The sequence below is a fragment of the Trichoderma evansii genome, assembly GCF_050947405.1.
Source record: "Trichoderma evansii strain SZMC 28006 chromosome Unknown GGI43scaffold_6, whole genome shotgun sequence".
NCBI lineage: Eukaryota > Fungi > Ascomycota > Sordariomycetes > Hypocreales > Hypocreaceae > Trichoderma > Trichoderma evansii.
In genome coordinates this window covers 79,023-105,597 of record NW_028145200.1, presented here as the reverse complement: position 1 = coordinate 105,597, position 26,575 = coordinate 79,023, and the positions used below count along the sequence as shown (strand labels likewise).

The 26,575-nt window shown below is 50.1% G+C and overlaps 5 protein-coding genes across 5 annotated transcripts; 3 read left to right on the top strand and 2 right to left on the bottom strand.

Moving 5' to 3' along the window:
* The first annotated feature begins 436 nt into the window (after window positions 1-436).
* Window positions 437-2,331, top strand: GGI43DRAFT_324688 (bleomycin hydrolase). Its single transcript, XM_083201895.1, has 2 exons — window positions 437-812; window positions 930-2,331. Exons 1-2 carry the CDS (start codon window positions 592-594, stop codon window positions 2,227-2,229), a joined length of 1,521 nt encoding a protein of 506 aa, XP_083061928.1. The 5' UTR covers window positions 437-591; the 3' UTR covers window positions 2,230-2,331.
* A 3,179-nt stretch (window positions 2,332-5,510) lies between these two features.
* On the top strand, window positions 5,511-8,289 carry GGI43DRAFT_421814 (uncharacterized protein; the record flags this gene model as incomplete). The annotated part of the gene is made up of 2 exons (XM_083208018.1): window positions 5,511-7,851; window positions 7,931-8,289. 2 exons carry the CDS (start codon window positions 5,511-5,513, stop codon window positions 8,287-8,289), a joined length of 2,700 nt encoding a protein of 899 aa, XP_083061927.1.
* A 6,553-nt stretch (window positions 8,290-14,842) lies between these two features.
* On the bottom strand, window positions 14,843-16,222 carry GGI43DRAFT_400548 (uncharacterized protein). The gene is made up of 3 exons (XM_083205471.1): window positions 16,179-16,222; window positions 15,146-16,078; window positions 14,843-15,087 (listed from the first exon to the last, which is right to left on the bottom strand). The coding sequence occupies exon 2, from the start codon at window positions 15,842-15,844 to the stop codon at window positions 15,575-15,577; it is 270 nt and encodes an 89-aa protein (XP_083061926.1). The 5' UTR covers window positions 15,845-16,078; window positions 16,179-16,222; the 3' UTR covers window positions 14,843-15,087; window positions 15,146-15,574.
* A 6,791-nt stretch (window positions 16,223-23,013) lies between these two features.
* On the bottom strand, window positions 23,014-23,611 carry GGI43DRAFT_323868 (uncharacterized protein). The gene has a single exon (XM_083201888.1). The coding sequence runs from the start codon at window positions 23,454-23,456 to the stop codon at window positions 23,154-23,156; it is 303 nt and encodes a 100-aa protein (XP_083061925.1). The 5' UTR covers window positions 23,457-23,611; the 3' UTR covers window positions 23,014-23,153.
* Window positions 23,612-25,102: 1,491 nt separating this feature from the next.
* On the top strand, window positions 25,103-26,544 carry GGI43DRAFT_323866 (uncharacterized protein). The gene has a single exon (XM_083201887.1). It carries the CDS (start codon window positions 25,685-25,687, stop codon window positions 26,507-26,509), a length of 825 nt encoding a protein of 274 aa, XP_083061924.1. The 5' UTR covers window positions 25,103-25,684; the 3' UTR covers window positions 26,510-26,544.
* The last annotated feature ends 31 nt before the right edge of the window (window positions 26,545-26,575 follow it).

Below are 26,575 nucleotides of genomic sequence, written 5' to 3'. Positions count from 1 at the left end.
TTGGATTTTGTGAGTATTGATAGCGTCGGGGAGCTATTGCTCAGCCCCGCTGTATGCCGTGCTACTTTATGCTGCTAATCGTATTACTAAGTACAGTAGTATTGCTAGTAATAGACATCGCAGTACGTCTCTCTTCTCTGTGTGTTGAATTAGAGAAATGGATGACGACTTGTGTCTGGCCATCTGAGACAATGTACAAGATCGCAGTTATGGCGCCCAATAGGCCCAATAGCGAGAAGAAGGTATTCCAGGTTGAGACAGTGACCAACGCGGGACGATAGCGCTGCAAAAGAACCAGTAGGAATATAGCCGGCGGACAGTAGTACGAGCACAGTAGAGCTCGTGATTACGGCCTGTCTATACGCCCGAAGGGAGGGGAACCGTGAGGGGAAAGGGCGGCAGATAAGAAGAGCGTATATGCAGGCCACGCCATATCTTTCAATATTGTGACAGTTATCTGAGGCACCTTGATGGCCTTGATCAAATAATATCCAGTCCGTCTTGGCATTTAATAAAAGAACAACTCACTCACCTTCAAAGAAAGGCTGTATAATTGAGTGTGAAAGAAGGATTTATTCAAAGTCGTTTACAATGGGTGGCCAGCCGTCCAAGCCGATCACAGCAGCGGAGAGTGAGAAGCTCATATTGGAGCGTCTCCGAAGCTTTAAACTAGAAGAAGATGATCATATCAAGCCCAGTGGCGAGAAGACTGAGGAGTATTATGAACAGCAATTCCTCCGAGAGCCTGAGGGCTTGCCTGTGTCATCGCTCGAAGTCTGGATAGATTCCGTGGTGAAGGATCCCAAGAATAGGTGAGTGAAGAAGCTCCAGCAAGCATTCAAGATGTTGAGATTATGAGTGCAAAAATATCATAATCTCATAGATAGCATCATCAACACACATACTGACCATGAAATCTCACCATCTAGGCTGGCGCATGCTGCTCTGAGCTCTGCTGACCCGAAGCAAGCTCTCACTTCGCGAGCGACCAAGATTTCCAACCAACATGTCTTCAACGTCCAGATCCCCTTTGAAGGCGACCCCATCACCAACCAGCGATCCAGCGGTCGCTGCTGGCTCTTCGCCTCGACCAATGTCTTCCGTGTGGCGCTCATGAAGCGCCACAACCTGGAGTCGTTTGAGCTATCCCAGGCGTATCTCTTCTACTGGGACAAGCTCGAGAAATCCAACTGGTTCCTTGAGCAGATCGTCCAGACGGCCAAGGACGACATTGAAAGCCGCGTCGTGCAGAGACTGCTGGGCGATCTCGTCTCGGATGGCGGTCAGTGGGACATGGTTTACAACTTGGTCGAGAAATATGGACTTGTTCCCCAGGCCCTGTATCCGGATAGCTGGAACGCCATGAACTCGGGCACGCTGAATAGCATCGTCAAGACTAAGCTCCGTGAGTACGCGCTGAAATTGAGGGAAGTGGCCAATGGGGATTCTGTCTCTCCCTCAGTCATCAGCGGGCTCAAGACCCATATGATTAAGGAGATTGCTCTCATCATGACTCTCTTACTCGGGCAGCCCCCCAAGCCGAGCGAAGAGTTCACATGGCAGTTCCTCGACAAGGACGGCAAAGCTCAGCAAGTCAAGACAACACCAAAGGCCTTCTCCAAGGATATCTACAGCTCCGACTTCCGCGTCACATCCGACGCCATCCAGAGCATGATCTCGCTCGTCCACGACCCACGCCACGAGCCCCTCCGCAAGCTCACCGTCTCCCGACTGGGCAACATCGTCGGCGGCCGCGGCATCACTTACATCAACGTGGAGATGGACACGCTCAAGTCGACGTGCGTCAAGCTGCTCAAGGCGGGCGTACCTGTTTTCTTCGGCTGCGATGTGGGCAAGTTTAGCGATCGTGTGGCGGGCATCATGGACGTAGATCTATTTGATTATGAGGCCGGCCTCAACACCAGCCTGCTGGGCATGAACAAGGCACAGAGACTGATGACAGGGGAGAGTGCCATGACGCATGCCATGGTTCTGACAGCGGTGCATGTAGATGAGAAGACGGGCAAGCCTGTGAGATGGAGGGTACAGAATAGCTGGGGCACGGATGTTGGAGAGAAAGGTTGGTTTGTCATGAGTGATGCGTGGATGGACGAGTTTGTGTACCAGGCTGTAGTGGACCCGAAATATCTCAGCAAGGAAGTGAGAGATGTGTTGAAGCAGGAGCCTATTGTTCTTCCGCTGTGGGATCCTATGGGCTCACTGGCTTAGAATGAATAAATGAATGAACGATGTATATCGTGAATATGTTGTTTTGAGGAGCCAGACAACTCTAGCTTACAGTCTTCTGTCTTTCTTTCTTCTAATTCAGATCACAATCCCTAGATATTTCGTATTCATTTACGTCAATCTATTGTTTTTCAACACACACACCGTTCAGATGATATCAACGTTTTAGGTTGTTTATAGGCTCCTCAGCCATAATGGCTTCTCCACATGTTTGATATCTTCTGGCATTGAACAAGAAGGAAACTAGGGCAGTACGAGTACGTGCACGCTACATCACATTTCAACCATCTATTACATGGATTCGGCTCAACCGCATTGCTCCCCCGTGTTTCACCTTTCTTCAAAGAAAGTTTATTTAGAAACATGAAGCATTTCCAATAAAACGGCTGTGTTCATGGCACGCAAAAGCAAATAGATCACTTTTCATAATGGCTCACAACTCGGCGATTGGCCCTAATACGGTTCGAACGCAACCGTGACGGTTCAGCGTTTCACGCTTCTGGAAGAACATGCAGCTATCCTCCCCCTTGTCATATATGCCCAACACAACGCTTGCTCTTAGCCGGGAAATAGTAGCCTAGTAGCTGCATTGGGCTTCAAGGGAAGCAGGGATCCGGCATGTGCTAAGTGTGGGACTCACCGAGTGGGCTTTTTGAAGTCGATGCTACCAAAGCGCTGGGAATTCCCAGAGACCATCTGTCCTTTTTGACATGGAGAGACGATGGAAACAAGGAATGCGGTGCCCATGTTAGTTTTTTATGGGTTCCATATGTGAGCACCCGGCTGGTTGCTCTTCCGTATGTCAGGATTCGAGGCCTAGCTTGTATGTACGAGCATGCAACGGGAATGCAAGCACTGTTCTATGCGTGTGTATGGGGTACTATGATACTCGTACATACGGGTGTGCGTACTACAGGTATGAGATGTATTTCTTGCCTACATGTATGCACGGCATATGTCAGATACCTAGTATCTGTATGCACGTGTCAGACGGGAAGAAGTCAATGTCGAGTGCCGGATTGGATACTGCATGTGTGCAGGGAACATTGATCATATAAGCATACATCTGTACTTCGTATATGACATGGAGGTAGGTATATATAGCAGCAGCAAGATATCAGGCTGATACATTGACCCATTGGCCTCCATTGCCATGTCTGTAAGAGTCCTTGTAAGCTAAAATTCGGTTATCTGCTGCTTCCAAATGTTCAACCTTGATTCAAGCTCGAGAAAGCTACTGTAAGTCCAGGCGACAAGGAGCCCAGGTCTTCCCATCTAGCTGTAACCTGGGGTCAAAAGAGCATTGAAGCTCTCCCCATACTGTAGAAACCGACCGAGGCCTGCACAGCCCCCGGTCAGGTTGGGCATGAGCATAGCAGCCCAATCTCGGCATTGAGTCTTTAAACACAGATCCACTCAAAGGTTAGCCATCGAGAATGGAATAGCATGATCAGAGAAAAGGCACACGAGGTGCAGTCAGTCCATCAATCAGACGGCGTGCCACTACTTTGAAGACAGAAACGAGGCTTTCAGAAGAAGCCCCGGTGAAATTTTATTTTCATAACCGGTGGAGTAGAGTTTGCTAGTTGGTCGCCTTGTTGCTTAGACAAAGAGCCGTGGAAGCCGCTGGATGCATGATCTCTCGGGATCAGTGGAAGCAGATCTGCCGCATGTGATCTCTCTAGGGATTTGCCGTTCTGGCACAGCGACATCGGCGTAGCTGGACAGATGAGCTGGAAGCTGGTGGTGATAGCAAGATTGGATGCTGGATAGTAGCAGTATTAGTGCATCCAGCTGTTCCTGGCTAACTGTCAAGCGAGCATAGACAGGAACGTGCCTAATAAGCGTGTAACTCCATCCAACAGAAAAACCGGAGACTCAACCACACTCAACTCAAACTTTGCTCAACGAGATTAGAACAGCCGTGCACAGGCCCTCGGTAAGGCACCGAGCGGATCTCGAGAATGAGAAAAAAAAAAAGGCAACCAGAGGCGTGTGGCCGGCTGCTAGTTCTGACGTTGGCGTGGTGGCGATAACAAATCGCGACGTCATTATCGTATTTTTTCCCAAGATTCCAAGCGAGGCTATAGCAGCGTGCCAGCTTAATTCTGCGCCCAAGGATTCGATGGATGCCCAGAACCCCCAATTGCCTAGGGCAGCAGGAGGATTACGAAGCACCGCAGAATTCTTCTAGTTGAAAAAAGAAAATAGACGAACAATTCATGCCCAAGGGGGACTCAGAACTGGGTCCGTTGGTTTCCACCCTGTGAACAGCAGTTGAGTCGAGACAACGATCCGAACGTCCGGGGCCCAAGTTTCAGTAGCTCAGACGAGTCGTTGGCCCACCATCGACTCGTCACCAGAGCCAGAATCCGCCATCGCGCCGTGGCTATCTGCGGGAACGCAACTTTGATGCCACAAGGAACCAGACGGCTGCGGGAAGCTCCAGCATATCAGCGCTCATAAGCTGAAGCCACCGCGACGGGCGCTGGCGGGCAACTACCGGACCGCCACTAGAGCCCTACGCCGCTAAGAATAGGAACATCACAGTGATTTACACGAGGATTTAGCATCGACAGCCCGCTATCTCACAGCTCTACAGCTCTCCCCAGTGGCTGCTGGAAGCTCCTAGCGGCAACTCTACGGGGCCTTGTCCACTAACTGTTCATTGAACATCATACCCCTGGCTGCTTCACCAAAAGTCGTCATGACCCCAGACCGTTTTTAACCTGCATCGCGCACATTAACCGTCTGTCCCCTCTCCCTTGCGTCCAACCAAGTCTTTTTCCTTGAAGCAAACCCTTCTTTTTCTGGACCCTGCGCTGCATGGTTCGGGTCTTTGCACACCAGGTAATTTTTTTTTCTCTCTCTTCCCTGCTCCCGGCACATGTACTTCTCATATATGTAACCTTGAGCCCCGGCTGATGGGACAGTCTGTCAAAGAGCGGCCGAGAAGCTCATTATTAGGCTGACTAGGAACCCCGCGATCATATTATCTTATATATATTTCTCCCACCATTATTATTATCTGACGACCTCGACGACGACCCCTCATTCTCCTGCAAGCCCGGTCTGTCCATTGCTCGGCTGACTGCAAAAAAAGTCTTTGGCCTCCTGTGACGCAGCCCAAACAACGTGCATTTTGCTGCCCTTTTTTCCTACTGCTCAGGCCAAGGCTTGTGCTTTTCTACGTCTCTGGATATCTCTCCATCTGGCCTTGGACGACGGCACCTTGTCTCTCAGTCTCCTCCAGTGCTGGCACCATGACTGACCGATATCGTTATCCTGCGACTGGCCGGTCCGCCACGTTCAACAACCCGGCGCGGATCTCTCTTCCCTCTGGCGTGGGTGGGTATGGAGCCTTATATGCCAACGATGCAGATTACGTCGCTTCGCCTACGAGATATGCTGCCGCCGCCACCCCCAGAGGCTACACAGCATCTGCAGCTCCTGCAAGTAATGCTGTCGTGCCGCCTCCGCGATCATATTCCACAGTCAACCCAGAGCCGCGCGCACCCAGACCGGTCCCTCGTGAACCAAGCCGCACCCGGCGCTCGAATACCGTCGATAATTCTGCTAGACCACCCATCATCGTCACGACAATGCAAGATCACCGTCCGCACACTTCCGCTGCTCACGCTGCCGACGCTCTTGTTCACACAGGAAGTCCCATCCGAGATGCGTACCGAGCAAGCGAAGGGAGACTTTATTCCCAACCAGCGTCGTCCATAAGATCCAGGAGCACCGCCCGCCCATACCATACTTCCACGAATAGTGACGATTTTGGCCGTTCTCGAGAGCAAGGCGAGATTGTGTTGGCTAGCCGTGATGCCGATGCCTACCGCAACTCCCGACCTCATGTTGTGTATCCAAGCAACTCTCGGCACAGCAATGCCGCTATTGATTACGGAGATGAGGGATATGAGTATACAAATGCTGGCGAGCTGGTTCGATACGATTTAGACCACGGCGTCGCCCCTCCTCCCAGCCGTTCACGCAGGCATGAAAGTTTTGACAGAGGATATTCTCGGCCCAACATCAACTATAACGCAGATCAGCGAAGCTTCAACGTCAACACAACAATGGATCCAAGTCGCACAAGCCGGCCATATGACAGCCGAGGTGGTCCTCCACCTTCAGTTCGTGGGTTTGACAAAATCAACCGAGCATATGATATTCCGCCACTTGCCCCGGCTCCTCCCAACTCCAGCTCATCTGGGCTGGAGCTGGCTGGGGGGTCCTCTGATCGACGTACCGTCGGACGCCCGCGACCTGTTTCACTCGTCCAAGAGTCAGGATCCCGTTCTGCCCATCCTGAAGACTATTATAGAGGTTTTGAGGATGATGATTATGATCCCCGGCGATTCTACGATGATAGTGTTACTGCTCGAGGCTTTGGTCTCCGGACAGCTCAAACAGATGATCTTAAAGACCACCACGGCCGCTACTGGGATCCAAGAGACGATCAAGGAAGGGATGACTCGGCTAGAAGAGATCACTCCAGGAAGAGGATAGAAGGTCCGAAAGAAGGACAGAGGTCTCACTCTGACGAAGAGCGAGTATCTGATAGGGAGAGAGAAGACTATTACCGAAGCTACAAAGATAACCTCCGTGAGAGACTAGATGGACGAAGGGATGGGGATCCAGAAGATGGTGACCGATCTCGGGTCCGAGACAAGGTTGCGTCTGGTCTTGGAGCAGGAGCTGCAGCTACTGCTGCCGTAGCTGGCGGCATCTCGTCAAGCAGTAAGAAGGACGAGAAGCCCGAGCCAAGTGAGTCGCGGAGACGCCGAGGCTCTGATGAGGCTGAGGAGCGCGACCGTGAGCGCGACCGTGAACGGGAGAGGGAGAGAGAAAGAGACCGAGATCGGGAGAGGGAGCGAGAGCGAGAGAAAAAGCGCGATGAAGACAAAGACCGTCCAGCCGCAAAGGCTGACGCAAAGGCTGACGCAGAGATTAAAGATCGAAGCAGGCGAGACGCCGAAGCCAAGCCTAATGGCGATTCGGCAGCGATTGTGTCATCGGATTCTGATGAAGGAAAGAAGAAGTCAGTTCGCAGACATCGTCCCTCCCACAGCTTTAATCCCAATGACACTGGAGATTTGCGCCAAATCCGGGAGCAGCTTGCTGCTGTAAAGGTATCTGATGGTGAGAAGGAGAAGGCTGAAACCAACGGTAAAGGCCGGTCATCTCCTCCTGCAAAGGATGATCGCCGCTCTGAGTCGCCTTCTGGGGAAGAAAATCGCGGCCGTGATCTTGTTATCGTCCGTCCTCCAGAGGAAAAGCAGGTCCGCGTTGTATCGCCGCCACATGAGAAGAAAGAGGACAAGCCTCTCAAGGGCATCCTCAAACAGCCAAGCGCCAAGTTCCCGGAGGAGCCCAATCCTATTCGTGAGGGCGTGGCACCGCACAAGGAGGATAAAAAGCTGAAAGAGGTCCCTTCGGGTGCTCGATGGACCAAGATCAATCGCAAGATTGTCAACCCAGAGGCTCTGGAAATCGGCAAGGAGAGATTTGAAATCCGCGATGATTTTGTTATTGTACTTCGAGTCTTGAGCAAAGAGGAGATTCAGACTTATGCTAATGCCACGCAAGTCCTGAGAGGTAAGAGACCAATACAATGGCACTCACTATAATGGCCTCCCCTCATGACACTTTACTATTGACTGACACACGAAAACAGAGCGGCGGCGAAACAAGGACTATACCGGCGAATATGAAGACAGCGACCGTGATCGAGACAACCATGGCCGAGAGAACGATCGTGAGTATGATGAAAAAGAATATGATAGAGACTATGGTCGAGAATATGACCGCGATTACGAGCGTGAGTATGAAGACGACAGGGGACGGCGAGGAAGCCATCGCCACCGCCGTCATCGAGATGATGCGGAAGGCGCAGAGCCTCGTGAGCGTGATCATGACCATGACCGTGACCGCGAGAGACGGCGCCGACACAGGCGCGATGATGATGAAGAATACGACTCCAGGTCAAGAGACGTAGAGCACCATCATCACCACAGGTCTCACCGAGAGGTGTAAAGATGGTATGATGGTGTCCTATAAGAGCATTCAGAGCCTGCGTGTTTTACTCTTTGCTTTTTCTTCCTTTCTTCTTTTTCCCCATTTCTTTTCTTTACCAATTCATTTCAACGGGGTGTGTATGCGTGTATGATAGGCCATGGCCTTGTGAAGATGTTTCTCTTTGGGCTTCTTCTTCTCTCTTCTCTTCCTCTTACTTTTCCTAGCTGAAAAGACTTGATGTTTTCTACGGGCCTTTTTTTATTCCCTTTTTTATTCCTTTTTGGGTCTATTATATCGTTGCTTCTCCATTTTACATGCTGGCGAAGTTGAATGGGGTTTTGACGAATGCACACTGGCGATTTTGTAGAGGGGTACGTGTCAATGAATGAATGATGGCAAAGCGAGACCTCTTTCTCTTCTTGTTCTTCTTTTTCTTCTTCTTTTTTTGTTGATCTCTTTTTTTATTTATGTTTTCTATTTCTCCTTTTTATACCGAATTATTATCAAAACGTCTGGGTGACATTTCTGTTTTTATATTTTATATAGGCATATATAGGAATAAAAGCTTGGGTTGGTTTTCTTTTTGCATCTCAGTTCCATATTTGAATCCGTCGTGACTTTTTTTTGGGAAAATTGAGAGTTCATTCCGGACTATTGCTCTCTTGATCCGTCCATTCATGCCAATGTTACGTACGGTATGCAAGTATGGTATCATCTATCCATATCTGTATAGATGCAGACTTGTTACTCTCAGTGCTAATACAAAATACTAGGAGTGTTTCTTATTTGCTCTTCAATGTGCACTACTTGCCATCTATCCCGTATCGTTCCGAAACCCCGTCTGTCAAGTCTAATGGCAGTTGACAGCTTACCCATTGATCTAATCGATGGCTGTTTATCGTTAAGTCGTCGCCATCGCCGAACGTCTGCCTAATCGCACACATCGCACATTCCTATTTCATGCCCTCCTTGCATGCTGTACACGTACGTGTAAATAGAGGCCTGTCGGCGAACATGGGAGGAGCAGCAAGGATCAACAAGCTCGGCCTGTTCTCAAGAAACCGAATGTACTCGTACTTTCGGTGCTCGCGAATACTTGGCAGCTTTATAGAGTAATGTAACGGACATATAACGACATACCGCCTTGTTTTGCAGGCTATATTACGGACATCCTACTGCTTGTGGGTAGTATTATCTTATAGTCGCATCTTGTAATCCCTACCTACCTCCCACACAACCATCTTCCCATCTCCGGAAGCCTTTCCCCCCCCCCTCGCCATGTGGCCCTTGCAGAAATCCGTGAGATTGTCGCCCCCGGGCCCTGCTTTGGAGATGCTGTGTTGCGATGATATTATTTTTTTAACATGGCCTTGTGCTTGTGCTTGTCTTTTGTGTTACCACCCATTTCGTTTACGATCCTGGAGAAGAGGCCAGGGGGGTTGGAAAGGAGGATACAAGCAAGTATTCGCTGAGGGTTGTGCTCGTGAATCTCACTGAGTTTAGATTGGCGAGAGAGTCTGTGTGTGTACATTTTTCATTTACGGAATATCTATCTATTTGACACTGGACAACTGTAGTGACATCTGAGTGAGAGGTGTTGGTTCTGAATACTTGCATGTTGATCTGAGTTGAGACGTGGGATGCGTACTCTAGGGTAGACTGTGAAGTATACGATAATCTGGGGACGTTGGCCTACAATATTGCTACTAGTGCTATTACTGCTATATTGCCATTATTGACATTATAACCATTATTGCCATTATTGCTATTATTATTATTACTACTAGCGCTACTATTGCTATTATTGCTACTACCGCTTCTACTGCGGTTACTGCTATTACGTGGCAAGCTGAGTGAAGTGAAGATTTTCAAAGTGGTGCAAGTGGCAATGTACTCTGTACTCTGCATCTCTCCAAAATACAGCTTCCCCTGGTTGGCCACAATTCCTCTTTTATATGACCTATTACCACAATTAGCATGTACTATCAAAACTCAAACCACCACACCACGCCCCCTCCACCATCCCATTCTCTGTTGGTTGCACAGCCAGCACGAGTCAATTATTTATCTCATTTCATTTTTTTTAATCCCGTGTTTTTGTTTTTTCAACGCTATTTTAAAGCCCCCTTCTAACTCCAATACGAAGGTGACGTCTTTGTCAACAAGAAATGTGGCTGATTTGTTAAAAAAGAAAAATCAAAAGTCAAGCCATCCTTGAACCCTTCTCAAAACATACAAGTACCGTTTTGTTTGTTACAAACACGGTTATAGACTCGCCCTTTAGTCTGTAACAAATGCATATAGTAAGCAGCGCCGTGACTTAGTACGGGTGCATCCTTTCTGCTCTGGGACTTAATCGCCTGATTTCTGCAGCCAAAAAGTACCGCGTGCCACGGCGAGAGTTTTTCTTAGTTACCCTACCATACGCTCTAGCTGTGCTTCTATAAGCGGCACCTACCACAACTGGTCTCACTAAAAAAAGGCTCGAGTTTATAGGTACTTACAGTACAGAGCCTTTCAGCAGCGATGGAGGCTTTGGTGCCAAGTAAGTACACGAGACGGTTCCTCGCTATGACCAAACAAGGTAGGGTAGTAGGTATTAGTACTGTGCCTACCTAGGTAGTTAGTACCTATCGGTCCAAGCAGCATGCAGTAATATTGGTATTACCACTAGGTACCACTACTTTATAGCGCCGAAAAAGCTGTTGCTTGGGTCCCAGAATTACCTCCGACTGTCAAATGCCCGACGTGCAGATTAGTGGGAGTTGCTGTATCAGGCACTTGCTTCGTATTATTAGGCGGTAAGTACCTAATGTAGGACTTTTACTGCCGTTTAGCATGTCCTTGTTTCGATATCCCGCATACAATACAAGCTACAGCACTCATTGTCATGATATCATCCAGTAGCAGGATTCCCACGCCGCGCATCGCTACCAGACTCGTGCACAGCGAGAACATCCCAATATAACCACTAGCCTCGCCTCTAGCTCCCCGAAGTACCGCGAGTAGCCAGTACCAGACACCGCATGTCACCGCTAGTGGCCCGTTACGGGGTCTGCAAGCTCCGCCTTTCACAGAGCACTACTGTAAATGGCTCTATCATGGCGTCTTTCCTCTCTCCTTTGCCTTTACTTTTTCTGTATAACCGCGTTTATCCTCTAACCGAGTACGTGAGTGAGCTCGGGGTTTCTTTTTTCTTTCTTGTCTTTTCCGCCTTTGTTTGTTTTCCCAGCCCCCAATTTATCGACTCTTCTCGCTCTCTCTCCACCCCCCATCCGTCGGAATGTCACCACTGACCCAAATCCATCACCTCGATATCTCTTTTGGCAGCATCAGAAATCTCAAACATCTAGTTGTAAGCTGCCGCGGCAAGGCACCCTGGATTGCTCTTCTCGAGATCCCAGCAGTCAAGCAGGTACCGAGTACTAGGACTGGCCGCACGCCTGCGCACCCCACGCCGCCCACCATCGGTTTTCCACCTCGGGACAAGTATCTCATACCTCTCTGGTGTCCACTCTAGACGCTGCGTCTCCGCCGTATTGCTTCGAGGTTGTGAGGTGGCTCCAGCGCGAATGATTGTAGAGAGTACTTGTGACGCCCGGCATGGCCCTTGGCCCTCCAAGCACCAACCCCCCTATTCCTTGTCCTCGAACCCCCGACCCCCTACCCCCTAATCCAAGTCCCAAAAATCCTTCCAGGCCCCCCGCGCCCCTTTTCCTGTCTTCGCTTCTCCACCTGCCAGCCCACCCACACCCCCTTAATATGTGCAGTTCATTCAACCTATTGTACATCTCACCTTTCTTTCTGCCCGGCTTCATGTCTGCGCGCTCCCGGGGCGCGTCGTGGCGGTTTGCTTTGCTTCCAGCACTAGGAGTGCCTCTGCGCTGCTCCCCGGCACTAGCTCCCAGCATTCCCACCCCTGACTGTCCATCATTGGCAGTCTAATAATATGCACATCTGCTAACCCTCCGTTAGTATCGACCCACGCTCTCACTTCCTAGCTTGGCAGTAGAAGGCAAGTGAAGAACAAGTCTAGAATAGCCAGAGCATGAGGACTACTGTAAACAGAACCACTCTCAACGGAGTTTTTCGGCGTTGGATGCGTATTGAATAGGGTGCTGCGGCTTACACCAGGCAGCATCGTACTTGTACAACTCCGTCCTTAGTAGAATTCCGTAACTCTCACATGATACTCTCACTGCGAGTACGAGTATACTAGGTAGTATATCATCGGTAAGCCTTGGAAAAGCAGCACAGGACAAGGAACCCCCTGATTGCCTGTCTGGGTAAATGCGGTGCTAGCAGAGAGACAGACAGAGAGACCAAGCGCCATCCCCGGCACACGCCGGTCCTCCCCTGCCCTGTGCCTGTCCCAGCCTCTCTTTGCTTCCATGTCAGCCTCGAAGTCTCGTCAGCCAGATGATATCAGTTCCAAGCTGAGCTGCTTCTTTCCTCGTAGTAGTACCAAGATATCTTACAAGACGTATTGGTAACTCGATCTTGTTAGCACAAAGCGTCAAATAATTCACCGCAATCCGCGTTCCTACCTTGTACTCCATACTTGTATACCAGCCCCTCTTTCAAAAGGTCCTGCCATACTGTAGCGTTACCAATCACGCGAGTTATCAACTCCAAACCTTAAACAATTCCTGTTATGTCTGCGGGTTTTTTTTCTGCCATCGCGCTCCTATCAAATTTCCCCATTTACATACAGCCGGGCATAACAGCCCCCACCCCCTTCATTCACATCTCACTTTGAAGGCAAAGAACCGGACCAATGAATCTGATGCCATGTTGGCGCGGAATCTGTTTCTAGTCAACTTTGTGGAACGCGCTCTTTAGAAGAGGGGAAATAAAAGCGCTGCCTCGGAGCAGATGAATGCCTTTGCGTTTGATATTGCTGCTAGCGAGTAGTCAGTACTTAGTGTAAGCCATTTGATAACGCCAAAATTTCCCGCCGCGCCCTAAACTTCTAATGTCATTTGTACTTGAGCATGAGTAATGGTGATCGGCGGGCCGTTGCGTTTAGTTGTCCATGCATAATAATAACATACGAAGTACTATGTGGCTATTAGTCCTTGAGCTATCGAATGCCGCTAAAGAAGAAAAAAAAAAAAAAATGAAGAAAAGGGTCTGAACACACACTATATTAGTCTGCTAACCCACTTACATGTACTTAGATGGCCACGACTTTTGTATCAACGCCTAAGTTGTAAGTCCTATCATAGTATAGAGTATTACAAAGTATGTAATCACAGCTGTTGCTTCCTAACTTGTATCCTTGTACGGAACATGCACAGCTGTGCTCTGTTGTAGCAGAACTGAAAGTCTGAGTATTGGGCGTCGGTAGCGGAGCGCAATCGACTCCGTTAGCCTTGGAAACGTATTCTTCGTACAAGTACGCAGCTGTGCCAGCAACAGGCTAACTTGTTACGGCGAGAGCGCACGCTTCTCTCCCCACCGTACCGTGGCGAATGATGCCCTGGTCACGATGACATACACGCGGCTGCAGCCGTGTTGGCCGTCTTACCTCCCCACGAAGATTAGCAGGGAGTTTCGGATGCAAGAAGGGATGTCTTTGATGGGCTGCAGTGGGCGCGTTGCAGAGGATGTAACCCGATGTGTCCAGGCCGTTTGCTGTCCGACAGGGGATGCAGATTTACCAGGAATATGGCCGGAAGGGGATTCCATGCCCACAGCAATCTGCTTGTGGTGGTACTTCGCACCCCTGGCGGCTCTGGCAGACCCCTTGGATAGGGGCTGGCTATTGGGGCAGAAGTGGAAGATCTTCTCCCCACTTCTGTCCACCCCAATTCGTTCGGTGCACTAATATTCTACTCCGTGCAGTATTCGGTGCTTGTACTACGGAGTACGCTATATCGATTTTTTTTCTTCCTGTACACTCATGTGAGCAAGACGCTTGTGCTTCCAACGCGGACTCCGTGCTCCATACCAAGAAGCTCCATCTATATTTCATTGCGAGATGAACTGGTGGAGTGCATTCTGTCCGTACACGTATAGTACATACGAGCGCGAGTTGTACAGTACATACTAGACAGTGCTCATACTTGAACGCAGCTACAGCGACAGTTTGCTAGCTCGAGCTAAACTCTGTAGTTATCGACGCCGCCATCAAATACCCTCGAAGAGACATTACCTAATCATATCGGTCGGAGCCGTAGTTGAATATGCCAGCTTACATACTGTGTATGGATTCTGAAGTATTGCTTCGTATGCAGTTCGCTTCTGGAAGCTCACCGACTCACCGCTATCTAGGGAAAATAGCTGAAGCGGGGCATGTCAGGCCATTGTCGCATTTGGTAGTATCTAAAGCTATTTGACGTGTGCTTTACACTTTAAGTATAGATTGCATGTAGGAGTATTAGTACTTGTAAGGCGAGAATGACCTATCATCTAACGCAATGGGTGAACCAACGCCTCTTCCTGGACCATAACTGTATGCATACTGCTAGTATACGCAGTAGAAAAAAAGGATTGTTGCCGAGACACATACCGCTGCCAGGGTTCGACGAGGAGAAGCCATCTCATATTCATTGTAGAACGTACAGTTGTTATTTTGCTCTGGGCATAGGTTGCTACTATGTAGGCAAAGACAGATATCTAAAGTTGGACAACCCCCACGAGCCTCAGTCGTCGCGGAGCAAGTGTGCGTGAAGTATGCACATGGGTGTGCATAATCATCTCCCATCTCGGCTTGGATCCGTCTAGGCAGTATCGGAAATAGATTGCGAACCACACAATGGACAGTGATGTTTGGGAAGTTACCCGATGTCAAAGAAGAATATACAAGTACAAGTAGGTACATGGTTGCGTATACCCATGCTTCGCCTTGGTAGTAATAGCAACTTCACAGCGCAGAATGTCACTACCTCTTCGGCGGAATCTTGTCAGTCTTGGTCTCCAGACAACATGAGGAGAGCCAGACCGCCATATGCGAGGTAATGCAGGTGTTGATGCTACGAAGCGCGTGGCAATCCTGAGAAAGATGCAAGTACGGAGTACATAATACAGAGTACTATTCTGGCTGATTTGTAGTACTGCTTGCAAGTACGAGTACTCTAGTGCGTTAACCGTGTACATGCTTCAAATGCCCTGCCTCTTTCTTCCCTGCAAGCAGTGACCGGAGAGCCGGAAGGAGAGCCTAGCTCCCATCTCCCGCAGCTAATAGATTCAGTAGTGCTGTCGTAGAACCCAAAGCAGGATTGGACGAGACTGAGACTCACAGGCTCGCTAACTAGACAGCGTTGCAGCGGCGATTCTCATGTACAGATGTGGAAGTGGCTCAGAGCAAGGTGGGAAGTACTGCCTGTAGTATGGTACTTTGCAAAAGCATCCATGTAATACCCGTCACGTATACGCTGTTGTTAGTACATGCTCGGAGGCGAGAGAGGAGGCGAAGAGGGAGGGGTGGCCATAATAGCGCGTAGGCGGCGAACTTGCGAGTGACGGGCCATCTATTGGGGGCCGTTTCTGCAGCGTTTGACGACAAAGCTTCCGGTCTTGTGACAGCTCTTTGCGTTTTGTTAATGCTGATTCTCTTGACCGACATCATGCTACAGCTCAGTAACGGCGATCGGCTAATTTGTCTCTTGCCCCGGCGTATTACTTGGTAGCCTCGTTTTGTCCGGCCAAAGGCTTCGGCAATTGAGGCTACTCCGTAATCAACGCACCAAAACGGCGAATTTACTCTGTAGAGTATTGGTACTTTGACAAATGCGTAGCATTCAAGCTATACATGCATCACAATAGCATTGTGTTTGCCTAGACATACTCGTACGAGTATACCCTATTGGTAGTAGTAGCAATAGTGCGAATCGCGCTGTAACCCTACTTGCAGAGTGTCAATACGCATCCATACTTGTTGCGAGGCGCATCATACCACATACTATCGGCCAACATGTCGCACTTGTAGCCCATGGCAGCTCAAAATTTTGCCTCGAACACGTGAAAGTAGAGATGTGCTTGTACCGTCCTTTGGCTCATTCGCTTGGTGCAGCTGGCGAGACGTGACGCTATCCAACTGACAAATACTAATGGCAAAACCGTATCGCATATACCGAATACTTGCCATGCCAGTCCGTCCGCCAATCGCAATTCAATTTGTCAGGGACATCTGCTCCGTCAGACTTGGCAGGATCGGGCATCGCGGGGTGGAGCGAGTTGCGAAGTGAGATGAAGTGTCAGCCATCGCGCTGCGGCGTATTGCTGAAAGGCCTCTCGTGTTTAAAATTAGCCCACTAGCATAGCGCTCGGATTTACTCCGTACCGCTCCGCAGACAAAGTAACGTTTGATATTAGCACAAGTACGACGTATGTACTTGCTGTGGCGCCTTAGCACCAAGGTAGAGCCTCTCAGTAGTACCTACCTATGTAGTAGTAGGTGTGGTTTATCATGCAAGAACGGACACATGGCTCATTGCGCCGAAGGAAGCGTAATTTAACCTAATTCCAAAAGAAAATCCCTCTTGCAAGCGCTCTATTCACAACACCTGACGGTTGACTGACAGTAAACGGAAGAGTAGGAGTGCAACCCTGTGTTGCTTAGCCAGAACCAATCTTAGCCGTCTTAATTTGATGTTAATCATGCGTCTCTCGTAAGAAGTCGCTGCAAATGCTTCCTAACAACTAACCGAGAGCAATGACGAGCAATTCGGGTTAGCCCATGAGGCTGACGCTTCGAATTAGGAAGACTTGGTCGGCGATTATACATGCGAAGTACGGAGACTACCCAGGTAGGTACTTCGCAGATGCAATATAACGCTGCGAATGAGCGGTAAACGGTGTAGCATGCATGAAGCGTCTGACATACGTATCAAAGCGACGGCCTACAAATGCTGCCTAGGCTATCATACTAAGCATAATGCAACCTTGCGGACAAGAACAGCACCTATTCTATCACTTCTTCATCTAGGTACAGTATTTGCCGAATCGGTCGGTTCATGGCGCTGAGCGGCCAAAGTACAGGGCGCCTATTGTCTCAGCTAAACAAGCACTCTTGTCCACCAGACCCTCTCCAAGCCCAAAGAAGGCGTAGCCACGCCACGTTGGAGCTACGGCCACTGGCCCGGTGGACTGGTCTCTTCCGTGGAGCCGGAAAGCCCTTGCCGGAAACCATGTCGCCACGAATCTTCTACCGAAACACACCCACAGCGGCTCAGAACCCCTGTCCGCACCATTCCTTTGTCTCCCCTACCTACCGACTCGCACTGAAGGTGTCTGCTCTGTACCAGTGAGATGCAGTTTCGCTCGCTGTGGAGACTGAATCATGTGGCGGTTAAAGAAATAGAGTAGAGTATGAGGTCAGTAACAACGTTGATGCACGGAGGACTACAGCTCATTGATGATGGGCGCCAAGAATGGCATGATGTAGCTGCTACACAGCAGACATGTAGGTAGGTATGTGCCTGCGTACCTACAGCGTTCACACGCTCAAGGCTAGTGTTAGTCAGCACAATATGTGGCTAGACTCTGAGCTACAAACTGCGAACCAATGCTGGTTACCCCATATCTCTACTGGTACACCTACCTACTGCCAGCTCCCTTGCATCGCCATCCACAAGCACTGCAAAGGACAGCTGAGAATTGCCAGCAGGTGCCGGCAGGCGCCTAAGCGCAGATGGATCATTTAGACAGAGCCGCCATGTCCCCCCTGGCTGGTAATGCTGCGAACAAAGATTCTCGGAGTTTCCTTTTACACATGCGGTAAGACAAACGGTCCAGCAAATATCCCCAACTGCCTATCTGCGTGTACACCAGGTTGGGCCAGGGGGCGGTCGTAGCGGCGCCGATGCACACGATGAGCAGCAGCATCTGCCGTTCCAGGATTACCGCTCCCTCAATTGATCCAACCCCCGTGGGAGGAGAGTCTCATCAATGCTTACCGCCATGACAAGGTACGCGAGGCTTGTGCCTACGGCCAATAATTATCAGCTGCAGATGTACCAGCAAGCACATCCTGCTGGTAGCAGTGTTCTAGAATGTCCCCGTAATCGACCTCGGCTTGGACCTGGATATTGTCCATTACCACTAACACTTTGCTGTAGTTACGGGCCAATATCAACTTGGAGATGCATTGCTCCAATATCGAGTTGGGTACGCTGAGCCTCTGGGTGCTACTGTAGCTACGATATTACTTGTAGGCGTGTATTCCATGCATGTCCTGCCACCGCAATTAAATGATCGCGTCAGACCCGGATCATCTCACTCCCCTCCCTAAACAAGATCTCACATCGGATGAATTGAAATCGACGATTGCCGGCCGAAATATCAGCAGTAGCGCCGCGACTGAGCTGCTACCGAAACGGTCATTTGGCCGAGCCGCAGACAAGTGTGTACGGAGTTGAGCTCCGTGCCATCAGAGCCAAGCTTGCCTGGCGGCTTACAAGATGGATATCGCAATGGTGGCTAGTCGAATATTCAGCCTGAAGGAGAGAGATTCGAGGGAATATCATTTGCTTAGCGCGTCTGCCGTCCGGAGCACCCATTGCCATTGCCCCTTAACACCGAAGCGGTCACTAAACTGCTGTGCGCGATACAGTCCTGCCAATATCTATTTCCCGTTTGAGATCTGCGAATGTCACGCCTGCAGTCGGCATCTCCGGACACAGCCGTTTCAATGATTTCACCAGCGCCGGCATTGTATGTAACATCAAGACTTGAATGAGCATCTTTCTGCTCGCCCACCATACCTACTTCGTAGATGGTAAGAATATCACTTCCTTGTCCAGTAAAGTCTCTGGTATGAGATTGAGGTGTACCTACGGCCAGTACACGTGTTTGCTGCACAAGCAAGTACTGTAGCCGTTTAGCAGCACTGTCTTGGCGCTGACGACTTGTCCAGAAGCCCTTTTGATAGCTCGGAACAGGTCTTGGCAGTGCACAAGCCAGTGTCTGCAGCATCGGGGAAGACCAAGATGGCGGTCGCACTCCATGCTCCATATTCGGCAGCTTCATCGCTTAAGATACCAAGGGTCTGTGATGAACACAGATCTCTGGCTTTCTAGAAGCATGCTCTGTTCTGGTAGGTACACAGTAGCAACCGAGATCCTTCGCCTGGGTCGCGAAGAAAATACTACCTGTAATATGCGGCATCGACTTGTCTGTGGCACAAGGTATCTTCGACTTTGATTTTGGCATTGCTCGGGGCAGAGCACAAAGTACAAGTACTCGTACTATCCATGGGCCTAGAGACCACGCTGCTGAGGGGCGATGGGAAGGAGGGATCCTCACATCTTCTCCACGCTAACAGAGGCAGTAGCGGCCACAAACCCCCAGAGCTCCAAGCTCCAAGCTCCAAGATGCCTGGCCAAGGGACGAGCAAGGATTTTGCCTTTGCATCGACCGCTCAATATCTATCCTTGTTTGCCGTCTCCGCTGCATATCCGCCAAGTTCCGACCGTTACCTCTGAATCCCTGCATAAGACGTGGATTGCACCGTCCTCTGTGCTCCGTCTGTGCTCCGTCTATAACTCTAGTTTTCCGGGGATCAGATTATGGGTGAGATACAAACAAGTGCAACGACAGACAAGCCACAACGGCACTTTGCTTCAGGGATGCTCGGTATAAGTTTACAGGCCATACTTACCAGCAGCGACCGCATCGGCCCTTCACCTGTCAACCTGCTGCTAGCAGATGCGCTTAGCGATGACATGCTGTTCACAGGCGAGCGCCATAGGCAGGAATAATTTTTAGGATGCTGTGTGGGCATCGCGGCAAATTACTCCGATTCGGAATTGGTCTTGGAAAGGAATTGCTGCGGCCTCGCCTCATCAGACCACTCCGCCGAATAGACGAAAAAGTAAACTCCGTATGTGACTGTATAAATCAGGTTTCTTGCAAGTATTGACTAGCAGTGATGTACAGTATGAAGCGCCCGAGCAAGCTATCTACGCATCTACCCACCAACGGCCCCTCGCTGTCACATTAGAGATGATATGCGGTTGCTACCGCAGCTAAGATACACACCGAAGGAAGAAGGCCGGATCTTAAGACGATCTCATGAAGTCTGGTGCGAGCCAGCATGTTTATCTGGAGAGGGTGACTGCCTGTCAATGATCCTGGGCTGCGCCAATGCTCCCTGGGCCCCATGATTTTAGCGGTATTCCATGTTTCCACGTGTATTTCTTGTGGGAGCATCCCTCACCCTGCAACCGACAGAGAAGCTTTAGTATCATCTCCAAGCGAAGGGCACAGCCATTCATTGCCCAAGCGAGCAATTGGGTGCCCACAATCTTCGCCGGGACCCTTTAAAGCCTATGGAGTAATACTCGGGCGGTGCGCTCATCGCACCGGTGGATGAAGAATTTTCTTCTCCCACTCTCTCTTTGTCTTGCATCACATATTCCAAAGGAAATTAAAAATGTGTCATTTTGCCTTAGTGGCATTTCGACGTGCTAAGGCAGGTGGGTAGCAGCGACACTAGTCGCATTTATGCGGCTATGCGCAAGTCCTCCGTATCTGCGCCAAATTGAGGCGGTAGGACTAAATCCAGGCCCCCCATCTCGTGCCACTTCATCATGAGAGCTTTACTCAGCATGAGAAAGATGAACCTAGTGGAACACCACAATTTCCTCATACATTCAGTCGCGTCTTGGCATTCGCCCTCAAGTTGAGTGATCGCCACACACCCACCAGTCTAAGCGGCGTTTCGGACTTTGGCTGCTGTTAATTAGAAGATTTCGATTATACGAAGTACTACCAAGCACTAACTGCTGCCGCTTGTCTCAACAGCTCTGTAAGGCCTTTCTTGGTTACCAAGTGTCGCATCAAAACTCTCAGTTGATGAATCTTTACCTCATGAACTCGACAGCGCAAGGGACGATACACCCTGTTGATATCAGTCGGTAATGCCGTACATGCTATCCCCATTACGAAGTACATGCGCGCATGCCGTATAAAAATCTTTAGCCTCAGGCGGCTGGTCCGGCCCGTTTTGTACGTGTGGATATTCTGAAAGGGACCGAACCGCGACTAAGCTGTGCGAGGTTCTCCGCACCCATGACAGAAAGGGTAATTGGCAAGAGGCAAACACGTTGGTAATATGTATGTTCCTACTTTGGCACAGCTGGCAGCATTATTGCTACTCTATACGGACACTTGGTACTCTGTCCGAAACACTGACTCCAACGATAGGATAGCCTCGGGGAGGGCACGGAATTGCACCAGTTAATGTCCTGATGATGTTGCATCTCCGGTAGTGTCACCTACTGTGAATTGGCACGTACATGTATGAGGTGTTTATAATAAGCTAACTCAAAGGATAAGCGAGGTAATACTATGCTATAAGAAATCAAGTACTTGCATTGACAATTCCCTCAGCTCACCACGGAGTACCTCTGCGACGACTGTGCAACGATACTGCCACTCCGTACTTTCAAGCCACTTGCAGTAAAGCAGCGTCTGCGAAATTGCCTACTCGTACGAGTATTTCGACCAGCGACGGGGCGTAAAGCAACAAAGCTAACGAAAACAGGCAGTCGTCTGCTTGAGACGCCAAGCCGGGCTCAATATCTACGCACAGCGGCACGAGGTCAATTCAATTACAAATGCTGCTCAAGCCTTCTCGACACGACGACCTAGAGATACCCGATCTAGGCCAATGGAGGTCGGACGTAAGAGGTCCAAGACTCCACGCCACTCCCACGCGCCGTATTGAAACTGGATAGTGCTACTCCGTATTACTTACTTCTGTAAGTATGTAGCATTGCCTACAAATATTTGTGCTGCAAAGATAGAGGCCCCACGTCCAATCTGCCTAGAGTGGCGGCGTGCTGATTACTAGCAAGTGCTTGGGGACTAAGAACAGTTTCTATTCTGGTCGAATGAGGCCTCCGGTTTTCGTGATCTATGCCAGCTTATATGACTTGGGCATTTGACCTACCTGATGTCTCTCACTGACTGGCATAATTATTAGATATTGCTAGTACTTCATATTCTCATCTACCATCGCCCACTGCGCAACGCCAAAACGTATGGTAGGTACTAGAACCGTTATTGTGCAGTAGCATCTCTTGACCTGCAAGCATCTTGCCGCGCCTTGACCAGGATTTAGTGCTGACTGAATCCGCTAACCATCTGGCAGGTCTTTTCCCTGGATCGGTTCCACCGTCGCTCAACTAGCCAAAAGAGAGTCCTGGTCACATTAGCCATGAGTGCAAAATCCGGCCTAGTAGGATGGAGCACTACTGTACTTGTCGCTGTGCACGCCGGGGTCTTTCAGAGAACATGAAGTCGGTAAGGTCTTTTCATTTTTTTTTTCTTGTCCCCTTCCTGCTTCGACGCAATGATCATTTCTGCGTACCTGTGGCCGCCTGTATAGGTAGCATGAGGGGCTTCATAAGCTTCATTCTCAAGTTGTATGCGACTTTAAACCCCCTTTCTTGCATGCAAACACCATCGTCTCGTAGCCCTTGATTCTTGATACTGTAGATGCTGTAATTCTTCGATTCGGCTAGTAGTGGCATGAGAAGCATCCCTGTTCGCCATGTCCAGGTGTCTGAGCCGAAGCTTGAGTGCCGGTGCCTCGGAATCGCCCGTCTACCAGGGTAAAAGGGGCCAGCCAGCGCTTGAGCAGCAGCACCCATGCCTCTTCTACTCGTACCTACGTTCCGTACCGACGGAGAGCTACATGTAGCGGTACTTGGTGCCTTCTCATAATTAGCATTATTCGTTATCTCCCTACCTTTTACGAATCATGTCGTGTGCATAGGCTGATCACCTTTGAATCTCTCTGCAGCCGAGCTTATCCTAATTTTGCTTCTCTCTTTCACATCCTCTTCATTTGCTTATTTACTCGGCGTGGCTCCAAACTGAACCATTTGGAACTTACCTTGAGACTTTTCATGAGACCGACCCATTCATCTTCAAGAGTGCAGCCTAGTACGAGCACCTGAGCTGTAGTGATATCCGCCCTGCTTTTTTCTTCTTTGCTCTAGTTTGTATGGAATGTCACGAGCCTCGCTGATGGGACGCCGGTATATCCTTGGACTTGCATGAACTAATGTAACAACTCGTGTAGTACCTACCGCAGAACCCAGCACCTGAGCGAAACTCCTGCAGGAGACTTGCTTTTTAGGTAGTCGAAGCATTTCCTCTGCCAGCCAATTGCCACGACACAACTGTGCCGCCACATTTCCAATACTGGTGGTCAAGATACCACAAGCCATCTGTGACGGTTGTGGCTTTGCATCCACTGCCTGTATTACCTCTAAGCTACGCGACTGGCAAGTAGTATACCCAGCAAAGTTTACGAAAGCTCTGCCACTTGGGCCTCACAACTAGCTTTGGCTGGCGATTATTGAGAATCTTCAAAGTAAGTGCTACTTCATATTGTATACTCTAAATTCGACCATGATCTCCCTCCAAGTCCACTGTCCCAAGTGTATTATCATTGGATGGGCTTGATTATATTCTTCTCTACACATTCCCATCCCGGCTCTACATGTCACCTTGAGCTGAGCTAGGAATATTATTCTGGGAAGTCCTGTTGTCAAGAGTCACCTCTGAGCGCGAGGAAACTTGACTATGTGGACTTGAGAACACGTTTGAGCGCTTTCGAGCTTTCACTTCCAAACTTTCATACTTCCAGACTTCAACTAAGCTTCACTGATTGACACTGCTTAGTATCTCCAAGGTCAAAACTTCTGATTCTGATTGCAATGATGGCGACTCTCGGCCAAACCCGAGCATACTTCCAGGACCATACTACCGAATTAGTAAGTTGCATTTCTCTTTTTCGCTATTGCCCCTTTTTTATACATGTTCAAACATAATTCTACCTCCATATACCGGAACAAGAACTTTCCCACAGATTCCTTCTAGAGCACCAAGCGGTGTCAGCAAGCCCGTAAAGGTTTCTGTCGACATTCAAGCCAGGGTGTGATCTGTGGCCGCGAAGCTCGCTAGCGTGCTGTGTCGCAAGGTTAACCAGGCCGGGACTCACTGTGTGGGCATAGCGAGCAGCTCCTGTTTCACCAGCGGCCAGGGCGCGCCACCTACGACAGGGCCGAGTGGGCCCAAATGGCACTGGTCTTAGTGTCAGTCGGCGATATTTGAGCAGCAGTTAGGCGAGAAATAGGGCCCTGAGAAGAAGTGACCCAGTGGTCAAGAAGCAAAGAGAGCTGCAGCAAAAGACTTTGACGCGTTGCATAACCAGAGCCAACAGCAGCCATCTTGAAGCGATTGGAGCTTCGAGTAGCATTGGCTGGAAGCTGTCTGGCATGGCATGGCATGGCTGTATCGAATTACACAGCACTCCACAATCTTTATTTTTGAGCAAAGTTGCGTCAAGGGCAAGGGGTCAGCCACCTGGCACCTAGTAGCGTCTCATTTGACAACTGGGTTCTTGCTGAGCCGCGCTTATTCTTCGTGCGAGTATACGGAGTACTTGGTGAATACACTACTACACTCGGGTACACGTTAGAGCAAGGCTACTCATACGCTGGATGCAAGCGCAACGTCTACGGAGTGCCGTACAGACGGGTGGAGATTAAACAGCATCTGAGGGAAACACAAGAGCTGTGTTCTACGGGTCTAATACGACCCAATCGTCGAGCTCTCAGTGGGGGCCGCGCCACCAAATCTGCTCGTGGGAGGCTGCTAATGTCTGCTCCTATCCCGAGACTGGCTCAGCTACTTGGAGGCGTGGCGCGGCGCGGCGCGGCGCTATGCCACAGTTGATGGATGGAAAGCACTCAGCCATGTTTGCCAGACAAGAATAGCATATTGCTCGCAAGAGCTCGCTCGTCTCATCTCTGCACGCAACGGTGGAATGGGCTGCGCAGCGTGCAAATCAGAACATATCAGCAGAAGGATGAATGACCACAGCCAGGCTGGTGGCCATGGTGGGCTTTGATGTCCGCCGCGCCGGTAGCCGAAACCGGGGAACGTTCATCTGGTCTGCTCTGAATATGTCTGCACCTGCGTTTGCCCTGGCCTCCCGTTCGCTCGAGCATGGCTAGCACAGACAAGTGGACGTGTACGAAGCACGAGCAACTGATCTAAGCTCTCCAGCTTCTGTACAAGTATGTATACTTGGTCGCGGGGCGACAGCGGATGACGATGGCGATGATGATGATGATGCTGTTGCTGCTCCTCATGCCGGCGTTTCTGTTCACGCTCTCTCTGTGCACTGCAGAACGTGCTAGTGCCGTCCGCCACAGTGCTGGGTCAAACCATTTCCCTTTCTTCCACCTCTCGCCCACCCACACACACCGCCTGTGGGCTAACGAGAAGATGGTGATGGCAATCCCGGCACAATCCTTGTCCGCTGGCTAGGCCCGGCTCTCCAGTGCCTGATTGGGCAGCTGGTCCTGGTCATGTCGCTCCTGGCTCGACTTACCAACGCTATTATTGGACGTGTAATGAAAGCCTCTGCGCCCCTGTCGCGTCTCCCATGCGCTGGCTAGCCCCGGTTCTGGCCCATCCTTGCTCCCCGTCGCTCGCAAGCTGCCTCTCCCGACCAGACACCCCCTCCCCTGCTAGTACGACTCAAAAAAGTATTTGGGACTTGGGGTCACCTAGCTCCTTTGCTTTTTGCAATCCCTCTGGAATTTTTTTTTCTATTTCTCGGGGCGAGAGAGAAGAAAAATCAAAGGAGAGAGCTTCATTCTCCTTTCTTGTTGAGCGCGTTGCATATCTGCGTCCTTTTTTCTGTACTGCCACTTTCTCTACGTCTTCTTTCCCAGGAGGCTTCAGCAAAGCCTCTCGTTTCAAGGAAGCATTCTTGACCATCCCGATTCTGCATCTCCGTTCTGTACGGTACGGCGGTAAGCATCAGTCCCGTACTTTGCATACCACCTCAGATCCCTACGCAAATTCCCTGGTCCTTGGACCAAACATAATTTTCTTCCCTCGTCCACCCCTCCTTGCCATTCCGCCAGGTATCTTTTCTCCCCCTGGCTTGCCCTCTTTGTGTCTGTTGCATGGCCGCCCCGACGGCGCAAGAAACCGCCCTGCTCGTTTTCCTGTCTCCCGTTGTTCGCAAGCCATCCCCCCGGTCTCCCGCTCATCCCTCGCTCTCCCAATTCATAATCTGGAGCTAGGCGGTACGACGTCCCCACGTTGTGCCCACTGTGCCTCTACCCCAAAGCCCTCTTTGCCTCCGGTACGCGAGTCCAAGATTGCTTCTACCGGCGTTGTCTTTTCAGGCCTAGCACGCCTCACCCGTGTCATCCCGGTCGTGGCCAGGGGATTGGCCCACCCCACCACAACTTGGTAGACCATCAGTCTGTCAAGGGGGCAGATAAAACATCAAACGCGTCCTATCTCGACATGTTTTTCTTTA

Excerpts from the sequence above, each read along its gene's own strand:
- GGI43DRAFT_324688 (XM_083201895.1), top strand. The coding sequence starts at position 592 with ATGGGTGGCCAGCCGTCCAAGCCGATCACAGCAGCGGAGAGTGAGAAG. Across the intron at positions 813-929 it reads GTGAAGGATCCCAAGAATAG|GCTGGCGCATGCTGCTCTGA; the intron begins GTGAGTGAAGAA and ends CTCACCATCTAG.
- GGI43DRAFT_400548 (XM_083205471.1), bottom strand. The coding sequence starts at position 15,844 with ATGATGTCGGTCAAGAGAATCAGCATTAACAAAACGCAAAGAGCTGTC.
- GGI43DRAFT_323868 (XM_083201888.1), bottom strand. The coding sequence starts at position 23,456 with ATGGCTTGTGGTATCTTGACCACCAGTATTGGAAATGTGGCGGCACAG.
- GGI43DRAFT_323866 (XM_083201887.1), top strand. The coding sequence starts at position 25,685 with ATGCGCTGGCTAGCCCCGGTTCTGGCCCATCCTTGCTCCCCGTCGCTC.